General features: G+C 37.8%; 1 protein-coding gene across 1 annotated transcript in view; it reads left to right on the plus strand.

Moving 5' to 3' along the window:
- LOC134754848 (uncharacterized) overlaps positions 1 to 14,540 on the plus strand; it is a 48,779-nt gene that overhangs the window by 15,790 nt on the left and 18,449 nt on the right. Inside the window, exons 2-5 of the mRNA XM_063691293.1 lie at positions 2,078 to 2,207; positions 5,750 to 5,971; positions 8,921 to 9,113; positions 9,414 to 9,646. Of these exons, the coding sequence (XP_063547363.1) occupies positions 2,078 to 2,207; positions 5,750 to 5,971; positions 8,921 to 9,113; positions 9,414 to 9,646 (778 nt within the window). The remainder of the gene's footprint in view (positions 1 to 2,077; positions 2,208 to 5,749; positions 5,972 to 8,920; positions 9,114 to 9,413; positions 9,647 to 14,540) is intronic.

Here is a 14,540-nt window from a genome sequence, read left to right on the forward strand (position 1 = left end):
GTTGCCAGAAGTGCATTAGGTTAGAACTGCGACCCCCAAAAAAACGAACTGTCGCCAGAAGTGAGTTAGGTTAGGTTAGAACTGCGACCCCCAAAAAACCAACTGTTGCCAGAAAAGTGGGTTAGGTAAGGTTGGAACTACGACCCTAAATATAACGAACTGTTGCCAGAAAAGTGCGTTAGATTAGACCCCCACTGAAAATAATTGTTTTTAGAGATGTAGGTTTAGGTTAGGTTAGAACTGCAACCCCCCACAGAAGGGACCTGCTTACAGAAAATGGGTGTGACAAAATGATGTGGATTTTTTTTCACGTCATTTTCTTTTAAATTCAAATATATATTTTGTAGTACAGTCGAAGGCAAAAATGTCGATCCAGACAAATGGCTCATAAATATGTGATTCTAATTTAAAAATTGGGATACTTAAAATAGGAATAACGTCAAATCGGAATTGAAAAATTCGGAAAAATGTTAAATTCGGCGTTATTCACTGTCGGAATTGTTATAATCGGAATTGTGTGGTTCGGAATTTACAAAATTCGGCTTTTCGGAAATATAAATCTTCGTGATTTTCATCATTCGTAATTACGACAGTCGGCATTTTGGTACGTCGAGCATTTAAAAATCGGAATAATAAAATTCGGCATAACAGTTTTCGGAATTACGAGGGTTGATCCGTATGCACCACCCCTGACCTCTTAGCTGTCACTTGGTTATTAAAACCATTTTGCTGTAGGTTTATAGACATTTAGAGGTTATTAAAAAAAAAAACATTTTGAAATGTCGAACTATTATTGAGCTACAGCTTACTGTAATTGTTGAGTCGTGTTTTTTTGTATGAAAATGGATCCTGTTGAGCAGAGGGCGGTAATAAAATATCTACAAAAAAAATATTTTACACCAACTCAAATCCATCAAGATATTGTGGCAACTGTAGGGGAGTGTGCAGTATCCTATGACATAGTGAAACGTTGGTGTCGAGAGTTTAAGTTTCAAGTTCTTTATTGTTTAAGTGCGGAAGATCAAGTTGTGAAAACCAACATGGCGGTGGACCACCTGTAACAGTCACTACAGACGAAAACATTAATAAAGTTCACGATATGGTGTTACAAGACCGGCGAATACGTATCAGGCAAATTGTTGAAGAGACTGGCTTGTCATATCATGTAGTGCGACAGATACTTACTAAAGAATTGGGTATGAACAAGATCAGTGCAAGATGGGTGCCACGAATGTTGACCATTGATCAGAAAAGACAGAGTATTGATTTGCCAGCGTCTGTTAGATATGTACCAAGCAAATAAAGACAATTTTCTCTATAGATACGTAACCATGGACGAGTCTTGGATACATCACTATGATCCCAAAACTAAAATTCAAAGTAAGCAGTGGATACACAGTGGTTCTCCGCCACCACGTAAATTTAAAGTGGCATCGTCTGCAGGAAAGGGTATGCTGCCTGTATTCTGGGAGGCTCAAGGAATAACCCTGAACTATTTGAAAAAGGGAGAGACTATTACAGGGGCCTATTATGCAAACTTAATTCTAAAATTTGCGAAAGGCTATTAAAGAGAAACGTTGTCAAGTGGCGTACTCTTCCACCAAGACAATGCTCCCGTCCATACGTCCTGTGTCGCTAAGACTGCCATACACCAAGCAGGCTTCGAATTGGTGGAGCACCCACCGTATTCGCCTGACTTGGCCCCCAGTGACTACAGGCTATTCCCAAAATTAAAGGAATTTTTACGTAGAAAATTTTTTTTGGACAATCAAGAGATAATATCTGTTGTGGAGGAGTGGTTTTCAGAGGTCAGACATTTTTTTTTCAGGAGGCTATTGAAATGCTGGAGCACCGATGGAATAAGTGTATTAGTGTTGAGAGAAACTATGTAGAAAAATAAAATATAAATCTTGAATGTAGTGTCATTGTAAGAGGGTTAGGGGTGGTGCATACGGATCAACCCTCGTATGTAGTGTACCATAAACACATCTTGTTTGTGTTGCTGGTTTATACATTTCTGTATGGGAATTATCTTAAGTAAGCACATTTCAAAACATGTACAATTTTTGTTTTCTAGAACGATCTACTGTATGTCTTAGTGCACCTGGTGAAATAAGAGCAGAGTATGAGGCAGAACTTAAGAGACTGCAAGCAGAGCGCTTACAGCAGGAGCAGAAACAACTTGAAGAAACCACCATTCTTATAAAGTTTGTGTGCCTTATTTACACCAACTTATTATGATTAATTGTCAATAGTTTATTCTCATACCACATAATGTTGTAACACATGTGATCTCAAAAGAACTCAACATCTATCAATTTTATACTTATATAGAAATCATTGTGTTGTGCACTTTACACCGAGTAAATAATGTTTTACTACTTCCAAAAAAAAAATATTTTTCTTTCACTTCAAAATGGCTCTCCACTGCTGCCTTGATATCTTTGTCATTGGTAAAACGTCGGCTAAGAAATTATTTTTTTAAATTTGAAAAACGGATATAGTTACTCGAATACAGGTCTGGATATAGGGTCACAGATCATATAATACTAGATAGGGTATATGATTTATTATTCCGAAACCAATGTATTTTGAAGACTGCCTAGCAACACGTGACGTGTGAACTGGAGCGTTGCCCTGTAAAATAACACTACACGACTAAGTTTCCCGCGCCGTTTCTAGAGGACTGCGTCACGTCCTTGGAGCAGGTCTCTCTTTGAGTACGCCACTTATCCCGGTCCTGAGCCAATCTCATCTAAAAGTGACCCGCAATCTTCCGAATGTCGTCCACCCAACGAGCCATTGGATGCCAGGCACTCTTTTCGTCTGAAAGCGGCCACCATTTCGTTAACATTTTGGCCCACATGCCATCACTCTGCCTGGCAACATGTCCCGCCCAGCTCCATTTAAGTATGGTAATGACGTATCCGATGTCTTGCACCTTGATTCGGCGTCGGATCTGGACATTCCTCACTCGTTCTTGAAGTTTGATGCCGAGCATAGCGCGCTCCATGGCTCTTTATACCACTCGGATTTTATGCACAGCCTCCTTAGTGAGCGTCTATGTTTCGGCACCGTAGGTCATGGTGGGCAGGACACATTATGGACACATATGGCAGAACTAGTTTGGCCAATAATCAATGAATAAAGTACTTTCATTGTACCAAAACACGGTCGCCAAAACATTCAAAGCTGACTTTTCTACTTTAAATTTCGTCGGTGCCCTCTTGCCTTATTTTATACACTGCGGATTTTAGGTCGTATTGGCGAAACCACGTTTCATCTAAAGTTACGATTCGGTTATAGATTTATCGATATTCCTTTCGACTAGTTCCAAAAATAATTTGGAACTTTTGCGTCGCAGTTCTTTATAGATATTTTTAGTATAGGTACAACGCGCACTATTTTTTTTTATATTTTTGTTCTTGCTAGCTATTTGGATAAGGATATTTGGAAGTCCATTTTTTTTAAATAACACATATACATTACTTACATTATGTGTATAAGTTATAAAAAAATCGGTTCAGTAGTTTAGGTAAAAAAAATTTCTTTTTTTTTGTCTCAAAAACCTGCAGCATTTTAGGGTTAATATTTTGTGAAATAGCATCTTACATCTGAGCTAATTAATTGGCAAAACGGTAATCAATTTGGCTTCTGCAATACAAACACGGCTATACCCTTTACACTTTTAATGTTTCAATATATATATTTTTATATTTCCGAAGTAATATTTATTGCATTCCGCATGCAACCACCAATTTTGGGTATTTTATGTATAAACTAGTATTCTATAACATTTTTTTTAAACATTTACTTGGATCAACATAGCCAAAATGAAACAAACTTATGGTATACCATACATTTATTGGACTTAATATGGCTAACACGTCATCTAGATAGTAGACTGTAGATACGAGGCCGTTTACGAGCTACAAGAATCTAATAAAAATAACGTAATTAAGAGCATCGTCAAAATAAATTGTTTATGTTACCACTATAGGTTAAAGATTGATTATTGTATTGAGATGTATTAATAAATACCAAAGAGGATATAATAAGATAGAGCGGTAAAAGTATATTGAAAATTAAAAGTGAAAATTACACTACTTATAAGGAAATATCCTTATAAGTAGTGAAATTTTAAATGAAATTTTTGGAACTCCATTTTTTTGTAAATAATACATCTAGATAACTTACATAATATGCATAAGTTACAAAAAAATCGGTTCAGTAGTGTAGATAAATAAAAATGAAATCAAATTTCCTTTTTTTTTTATTTTCTCAAAAACATGCAGCATTTTAGGGCTAATATTTTGTAAAATAGCATTTTACATTTGAGCGAATAAATTGGCAAAACGGCAATCAATTTGGCTTCTGGGGCCGATGCCCTATAGCTATACAAACACGGCTATACCCTTTGCGCAGTATTTAAGTTTAAAAAAATACATTTCTTTTAAAATGAAATGGCGGAAAATTTGAAAAAGTTGATGATTTTTAACAAGCTTTTATTAGGTCGACCTGTATGTAACTAATTTAACCATCTTCCAAGGATCGTATCGTCATGATAATTGACAGCTGTATGTAGTTCTGATTTCGTAATGCACACTTGATGATCTCTTTCTTTTCTTGCTGTTGTTGTCTGTACATGTTCGTACTTGTGTTGTGATCGTCACGAATAAATGTCTTTTATCTTTATCTTTATCTTTGATGACAATACAATAATATGGTACTGTCAAACTGATCTGATGATGGAGCCAGAAGGTATGAACTGGAACTTCATGATGGAATTAACTAACTATGTAATGGAATCTAAGGTAACTAAGTTAACCATCTTCCCGGTTTCCGATGAAGCTGAAAATTTTCATACGCATGTAAATCGGGTGACAATGCAATGTTATGGTACCATCGAGCTGATCTGATGATGAAGACAGGAGGTGGTCATAGGAACTCTGTGATAAAACAACGCAACCTAATTGTGTTTGGGGTTTTTGGAATTGTCTCGATCAGTATTAGTTGCCTGTGGAAAAAAATTACAGTCAGCGATAAAAGCTTGTACCAAAAATGATTTTTTTTCCAAAAACTGATTAGTATATAATTTATGCGGTTTTTTGGGGTTTGCAATTATTTATATTTAAAATCTTTATTATAGGTATATTACAAATAGTAAAATTTCTAATGGTAGTAAGAATTTTTATATATCTTTTACCAATAATTGTATAAATTTACATCTTCTTCTCAGTCGGATACTCTTGTCAGAGCAGTCGTGGTCATTGAGGTCGTTGTACGGACTTTTTCGTTGTTTCCCGCCATGCTTCTCTATTTATTGCATTCCGCATGCAAATTAACATAAATTATGATTTACCCAATGTAAATTCTAGCACTGGTTTAGCAGTGAAAATCGATGTTTTAATTTTTTTTTATGTTTTCACAGAATCAGTAAACAGTTATGTAAACCATATATAAATTTCAGGCAAAAAGAAAAAATCATGCATTTAAGACTTAAAATTACTAAATTAACGTTTTATACACAGAAGTACAATTTTTTTTTGGTTTTATTATTTTAATGATGTTTCACCAAAAAGGTATGAAAATAGTGGTTTTGTTTTATTACTTTCCTTTCACTTTCAGTGTTACGCGAGCCGCGATCTTTTCTGTGGCCCTACTCTGTCAAGACATGGGACACATCTTTTCTTAACCATTGATTATAGGTCAGGAGGCCAGTTTATGTTTATACCTTGTATTATTATAGGAAGATCCAGGAAGAAGAGGATGAAACCCATAAGAATTATCTAGGAATTCTAAAGCAAGATGAAATATTGGCCAAAAAAGTGCAAGGAGAAAATAATAAAGAATATAGTAAAAAAGTCGCCCCTGCTAATAGACACCGTCATACATTGGCTCCTGCCAAACCCAGATTAAAAACCGCAAAAATAGAAGCATTTTTAACTAAGACATCTACAAGTTACAAAGTGTGAGTGTTCCCAAATCCCACTTAATAAGATATCGTCTTTTAATTTTTTACTATTTTAATATGAAAATTAAAAATGAAAAGGAAAAATGAAAATATTTTATTTCATTAATAAAATGTTACATTACAAGGTAGTAGGTTGGGACTTCCTTTTAATTATATTATACCTGTATCAGGAAGCCCCGCTCCTCCGTAGCAACAAGTAATTTTTAGTTTAAATGTGTATATGTGTGTGTGTGTGTGTGTGTGTGTGTGTGTGTGTGTGTGTGTGTGTGTGTGTGTGTGTGTGTGTGTGTGTGTGTGTGTGTGTGTGTGTGTGTGTGTGTGTGTGTGTGTGTGTGTGTGTGTGTGTGTGTGTGTGTGTGTGTGTGTGTGTGTGTGTGTGGTGTGTGGTGTGTGAGAGTGAGTGTGTATGTGTGTGTGTAGGTGTATGAGATCGTGTGAGTGCAGGTGGTTAGGTGATGTACTAATCGGCACTTCTTATATATAGGTACTGTAAAGCATAGAACTATGTATCGTACTTTTCTTACACAATAGGTAGTGTAAAATGTAAAATGTCATATTTTCTTACTTATTATATTAAAACTGATAAGTAGGTACTTTAGAGTTTAAGTTAATATCAACTTAATTTAATATATCAGAGCCTCTGTCTCCTCGTAGTTAAGTATTTTAAGCCACTCGGTTAATATTTTTTACTTTTATATAGTTGTAAATTGTATATATTTAGTATTTTGTTTATTTTATTGTACACATATGCAGATTGCGCTCCAAATTGTCTCTTAGCAAATACAGATTTTGTAGTTGATATGGGGGCAACATTATGTTTTCTTCTACGATTTAGCAGCTGTGGGTTAAATGGTAATGTTTTATGTAGTCTCGTTGTTACACTCAGTACATACAGCTTCCTCATTGTTAGTAAGTCACTTAGGTGGTAGAGGTCTTTCGTTGGGAATCTGTATGGCTTAGAGTACATAACCTTTAGTAAACAACGTTACACATATGTGTTGTATTTTCCGCAATTGTTCTAAAAGTTGTATTGTATGTAGTTGTATTATTATTTAGCTCTTAAGAATGCTTATGAGTGCATCTATCAGAGGCAGGAATTAGAAAGTTTTACCATTAATAAATATCAAATTAAATGTACATACAAGGGGGCCTACTAGCCAAGATGATAGTCGTTCATATAAAACGCCAACCGGAACTGAAATAATGTATGACAATAGTCACGTGACTTGGTAGCACATGCTATCCGTTCCGGATGTACCCGATAAATGTTGATTTACTTTTCATTTGTCGATGTACACTTGTCTTCTTGGCAAGGTCCCCCGGTTTCCTTGCGTTCAATGGCGCTAGTGTAACCAGCTAACCACTGCCTGGTGCCTGCCTGTGCCTATACTACGAGGGGAGTTCAATAAAAAGTGAGAATGAGTATGTTATAAACAACTTTTATTAAATGTCATTTTATTTTTCGACATAGTCACCTTTCAGCATAATACACTTAGTATATCTTTTTTCTAAACTTAAAATTCCATTTTTAAAAAAGGTCTCATCTTGAGTACTTAAAAAATATTGTACTGCAGAGACTACCGCGTCGTCGTCTTCAAATTTCTGGCCTCTCAGGTATTCTTTCAATCTCGGAAATAGATAAAAATCACTGGGGGCGAGATCTAGTGAATACGGAGGATGCTTAAGGATATCGAACTTAGCATCACGAATTGCGGCCATTGCAACGGCGGACTGGTGTGCCGGGGCATTGTCCTGGTGGAACAGCACAACTTTCGAGAGTTTACCTCGCCGTTTTTCGCGGATCTCATCGCGCAATGTTGCTATTTGTTTGGCATATGAAGCGCCCGTAATAGTAGCTCCATGCTCGAGATACTCAATCATTAATCTACCCCTTTACAATCCCAAAAAACAGCGCCCATGACCTTACCGGCAGATGGGCCTACCTTGAATTTCTTCGGAGTTGGAGATGATGGCCTTTTCCATGTCATAGACTGCAGTTTCGTTTCAGGGTCGTAATGATGGAGCCATGTTTCGTCCATTGTTATAAATCGCGCCAAAAAAAGTTCCCGGTCTTGCTGTATTAGGTCCAAAGCTTCTTGACACATCAAGACTCTAGTTTGTTTTTGCGTGTCAGTAAGCATTCTTGGTACCCAACGCGCAGATACCTTTTTCATACCCAAGCGTTCATGTAAAATATTATGCACGCTCCCCGTTGAAATGTTTACATTTTCAACAATAAAACTGTTGAAACTGGCCATCAGGTACATACTTTTTATATAACTGCTGTATGTTCAAATGTATTTTTGACAGACTTCATTAAAATGATCCAAGAGGAATATTTGTTTCATTAAAAACGAACCGTGACACGACGATCCGCTTTAACTAAGTTTTCGACTTTTTTCACAATTACTTCAGTTACTGCTGTAGTAGGGCGTCCGGAGCGGGGGTCGTCCATGGTCGATGTTCTTCCACGTCTAAATTCGGCGCACCAACGTGCGACTGTTCTTCTTCTTTTCGTGTCGAGGTTCCTTTTCATACGATGGATGCCCAGTAGGCAGCGGTATTGACAGCCCTGTGCGACTGTTGAATACGGAGGAGCATTAGACCCTAAAGTGTCCCGCAAATCTAAATTGACCTGGTCCGTAGAAAAAAATTCAAACACAAGTATTTGATAACGGCGCGCAGTTCAATTTTCTCAATTTTCGCTAACGTACTCAATAGCATTGCAAAGAAATGACCGTAATTTTTTTTAAACAAAAGACAGTTCGTTTTTTTTTATAGCAATCAGCTAGATATATTAGCTTTACCGGCCAGTATTTAATTTCCTAATATTGAAAGAGTTTGCATCTCATTCTCACTTTATATTGAACGCCCCTCGTACTTATAGTGGAAAGTGAAAAATACAAAACAATTTTTATGCATTTATTATTTTGTCATATTTTCCAGTAACCCACTGTTAATTGATGACAGCACTAATAGCAGCAACAGTTCAGATTTCGCACCAGCTAAAACCGAAACACGGGGATCTCCTGAAATGGTGCCCAGTTACAGCAAATTTCTCAAAAATATCCTAGATAAGAAAATTAGAAATATTTCTGGAATTTGGAATAAAGAGAATGGGGACAACAGTAAAACAAAGGTATGTGAAATAGAAAATAGATAATAGGCTTTTATTAGTATTGAAAGTTAGCTACACAAAGTGTAATACTACCCAAAACCTCTTTTTAATAGACCCCCTACTACTATAGTAATACTAACCCCCTTATTCATAACATAAAACTTTACGGGCCTGATTAAGTTAAATTATGTTTTATCCCTTGCTTACAAATACATAAGTCAAAATGACAGATAAACACAAACGATTCATAGCTAATTCAGGCCAGTAACGCGTTTATGAATAACGCCATTAACATATAAATATATTGAATTTACTTTCCAGAAAACCGACTTACTACCTCACGCAAATAACTCGTTATCTACTGATGAGAAAGTTCCGTATAAAACAGTGAATTCAACACAGTCCTTACCTGTGTCCTTGCCGTACACCGGGATGCTACAACATACAATGAATACGACGGATAGACGCAGTGATGCGGGGGGTAGTGGTAGTGTTGACTCTATGAGGCAAGAGCTCTGTTATTTTAAGCCAGTGCAAGGAACAACAGCGACAAGGTTTGTGACATTTTACTTATGCTCCGTTTTTATGACGATAGTAATAGTACATTTCAATTCAAGTGTGGATAGTGTGTTATTATTCACGAGTCCCGGGGTGTATTTTATAAGCCGTAGGCGAATAAAAGACACGGGACAAGTGAATAATAATACATTCACACGTACATTTAACGACGTTTTTAATACATTTGCGAAAAAATCACAATAAAACAAATATTGGTTATATGAGTACCTTTTACAGTAACGAATTTTCCCTTGAACGATATTGTATATTATCCCGCCAAGTGGAGCTAAACGCTAAACAAAGAGTGCCGGCTCCACCACTACCATCCTTTTCTCGAAGCCATGCAGGCAATACTCACTGTAATGTAATACACAGTGTAATACTCACGTAACCAATAATTGTTTTATTGTGATATTTTCGCAAATTTATTAAAAAACGTCGTTCAATGTACATGATGCTGTATCACAAATATCTGTGAAATAAAAATGAGCACTGCCTAGTCCTGCGATTTCGTATGAAATTTCATTAAAGACCTCTAGTATAGCCGCGCCTGAAACGTGACACTTCGCAACCTATTATAAGGAACATAATATCCATATTTCATATTAAGCAAATAGATCGTCGACGCAACCGGTGACCAGAGAGCTGGCGGCTTTCTCTCGCAACGCATAAGTATTGCCATTCAGCGAGGGAATGCTGCCAGCATCTTTACCTTACTTAGATGATTTTAGGGTTCCGTACCCAAAGGGTAAAACGGGACCCTATTACTAAGACTCCACTGGCCGTTTGTCTGTCACCAGGCTGTATCTCATGAACCGTGATAGCTAGACAGTGGAAATTTTCACAGATGATGTATTTCTGTTGCCGCTATAACAACAAATACTAAAAGAATAAAATAAATTATTAAGTGGGGCTCCCATACAACAAATGTGATTTTTTGCCGTTTTTTGCGTAATTGTTCGGAACCCTTCGTGCGCGAGTCCGTCTCGCACTTGGCCGGTTTTTAATTAAGATTAGATTTTTTTTAATTATTATTACTTATAATTTGTTATTCTTAGTTAGTTTTAGTTTTATGTTATAATGTTAACTACATACAAGTTCTACGTACTTTTCATGGGGTAGTCACACAAATCTCTGTTTTGACATTTTGCTGGGACGTCAGTTAGCCGTGACCACGATCAGTGAAACCTTAGTTTTAGTTCTATGTTATAACTAGAGACCCGTTGCGGCGTCAACACGCCGCTAGAGTATGGTTCTAAAAGTTAGGTTTCCTGTCCACTGGAGCGGAGCGGTAATCGAGGAAAAAATCCAGCAATAGAATTTCATTAAAATTTCAGAGCGGAGATTTTTCCTCGCTCATCGCTCCGCCACCTCGCTCCGCTCCTGTGGACAGGCAGCCTAAGACTGAACGCTTAATGAAATCAGGAAATGTGACGTCTTCAGATGAATCACTGGCTGTCACTATCTATTTGATGCTGACTATACCCACAGAATATGAAATCTTATACATAATTATCCATACTATATAACTATATTACTATACCTATATTATTACTATATATTTTACTATATCCATACTAATATTATAAATGCGAAAGTCTGTCTGTCTGTCTGTCTGTCTGTGTGTTCCCTCTTCACGCTTAAACCGCTGAATCGATTTAGATGAAATTTGGTATACAGATTGTTTGAGTCCCGGGTAAGGACATAGGATACTTATCCCAGAATTCACCCCTCAAGGGGGTGAAAAGGGGGGTGGAAATTTGTATGGGGAATCAATAACCGCTGAACCGATTTAGATGAAACTTGGTATGGGGATAGTTTGAGCTGTGGGAAAGGATATAGAATAACTTTTATCCATGAAATCATCCCTTAAGGGTGTAAAAAATGGGGTGGAAATGTATAGTGTGGACCAATTTGGGGGTAAAAAAGGATGGATTAAAAAGCAGATAAGAATTAAGGTACCCAAATTACTAATTCCACGCAACCGAAGTCGCGGGCAAAAGCTAGTAATATTATAAATGCGAAAGTCTGTCTGTCTGTCTGTGTGTTACCTCTTCACGCTTAAACAGCTAAACCGATTTAGCTGAAATTTGGTATACAGATAGTTTGAGTCCCGGGGAAGGACAAAGGATACATTTTATCCCAGAAGTCACCCCTCAAGGGGGTGAAAAGGGGGGTGGAAATTTGTATGGGGAATCAATAACCGCTCAACCGATTTAGATGAAACTTGGTATGGGGATGGTTTGAGCTGTGGGAAATGATATAAAATAACTTTTATCCCCGAAATCATCCCTTAAGAATGTAAAAAATGGGGTGGAAATGTATAGTGTGGACCAATTTGGGGGTGAAAAAAGGATGGATTAAAAAGCAGATTTGTTTAAGAATTAAGATACCCAAATTACTAATTCCACGCAGACGAAGTCGCGGGCAAAAGCTAGTTTCTTATAAAATGGCGACTCGTTTGTATAATTTTAGCGTATTATATTTCGGTCGCGTAGCACCTACCAGCATGTTTTGTGATGGTTAGTTTTGATGCAAAAAAGACATAATTATTGTCTATCTTTTCGCATCTTTCTAAACTAAAATCATGATACGCGACCGCGATATGATACGGTAAATCAAGATTTCGTGGATAGGATGCCTTCTTGTCATTTGGCTCTCATGCCTAAAATTTCATAGGGCTAGAGTATAATTCATATTTAATTCTCTTTTTCCTATTATTCATGAGACTGAAGTTTACAAACATTTTACAAACATTCCGTGACATTCCGTGTCTGGGCTATACCGCGAAAATCGAAGTTCAAATTGCGGGCATCTTTCTCTGTCACTCTAATTACGCCTTCATTGGAGTAAAAGAGAAAGATCCCCGCAATTTGCGAATTTCGGTTTTCGCGGTAGATCCTCTGACCTAATAATAGACATAGTATATACACGTAGTTATAGACATGAAACCGAGCGACCAGGGGTAAGAGAAATACATATTCACGAGAAAGACAGTTTCATGTATGGCAGCATAATCCTTTTTAGGGTTCCGTACCCAAAGGGTAATAACGGGACCCTATTACTAAGACTCCACTGTCCGTCTGTCTGTCACCAGGCTGTATCTCACGAACCGTGATAGCTAGACAGTTGAATTTTCACAGATGATGTATTTATGTTGCCGCTATAACAACAAATACTAAAAAGTACGGAACCCTCGGTGGGCGGGTCCGACTCGCACTTGGCCGGTTTTTTCTCTTTCACTCTTATAAATTTCGGTATTTCGCCATCGCCTCCATTTCATTCGGCATTTTTTCATGGTCGGGTTATGCCATCATAGCAAACCCGACCATGAAAAAATGCCCGGTCGGTGATAAAGATAAAGCATGGCACTATTTTCTCTTTCCTCTTATAGGAATCGCAATAAGACTATCTTTCTCTATCAAAGAGTGTCAGGCCCTTGAACCTAATTCAGTTTTTTTTTAATTTACTTTTTTGAAAGTATGTACAACGACTGGACCGCGACCTTGGTACCGTCAAAATATCTCTTTCTCGCTCTCTACGTACGGCATCCCACCTTAAGCGTCTAACACATTACCGCACCGCACTGGTCATTGTGCGATGCACCTATAAGTAAGAGCGAGAAAGAGATATTGCTTTCTCGCTCTTATTTATGGTTGCATCACACAATGACCTTGGTGCGGTGCGGTAATGTGTTAGCCGCTTTATAGCCGTATTTAACAGACTATCTTAAAAGCCGTTAGAGACTACCACACCTCACCGCGACCTTGGTGCGATGCGGCGCACGTATCGATAATGCGCAAGGTGGTCACCGTACGTACGTTAAGGACGCAGCTGTAAGTTAGAGCGAGAAAGAAATATTATAGCCGTATTTAACAGACTATCGTAAAAGCCGTTAGAGACTACCACAACTCACCGCAGCCTTAATGGTGCGGTGCGGCGCACGTTTCGATAGTGTGCAAGGTTGTCACTGTACATACGTTAAGGACGCAGCTATAAGTTAGAGCGAGAAAGAGATATTTTGACCGCACCAATACGGCTTTTCGAGATATTCTCTTTCTCGCTCTCACTTACGGGTGGCGCACCAAGATCGCGGTGCGGTGCGGTAGTCTGTTACGACTTTTACACACGATCGCACATACGCCGCACTGCACCAAGGGCGCGGACCGATGCGAAAAATGGGGTTGGCCGGTCGAAATAATTAACAGAGGGCGCCAGCATAGCTTGCCCTGTCAATCCCTAGAATTGTGTCAAATTTTTGTTTTTTTAATGTCCTGGATGCCAGCCCTTTAAGCCAAATCTTATAGAAAAAGGGGCAAGCTATGATGGCGCCATCTCGGCAAACCTTTGACAGTTGCCAACCCCATTGGCTGACCGTTTACCTTAAAGATCCGACATCATTTAACATCCTCATAAGAACAAACCTCGCCGTACGTGCTTTTTGAAGTAAATATAGATGCTTTTCCCCACCGATTTGTATGGTTTATGGTGGGCTGGTGGGCTACAAATTCTGTCCCTCACGGGCGCACGCGGTACGCCACTTCTATAGGATCCTACCTTCTATGGTCCAAAGCAACAATAAATTTCAATAAAATATGTGTCATTTTGATGAGTACGATGTGGATGACACATGTCTGACATGTTGTCAAACACAATAATAAAATTTTATGGTGTTTTAATATAATTTTTAGTGTGATGTATGCATGTTACAGTCTCAAAACAAATATTTGAATGGATTGGATACCTTACATACATTGGATATAGGTTTGAGTTCAATTCAATCTCAAGTCAGAACAAAGGTCACGTGGTACATTTGTTCAAATTAACTTTTTAGTACTTTTTCGGGAAAAAATCAAAAACTAAGAGCTTATTGCAAATCTTTGGCATGAG

Source organism: Cydia strobilella, chromosome Z, assembly GCF_947568885.1.
Source record: "Cydia strobilella chromosome Z, ilCydStro3.1, whole genome shotgun sequence".
Taxonomy (NCBI): Eukaryota; Metazoa; Arthropoda; class Insecta; order Lepidoptera; family Tortricidae; genus Cydia; species Cydia strobilella.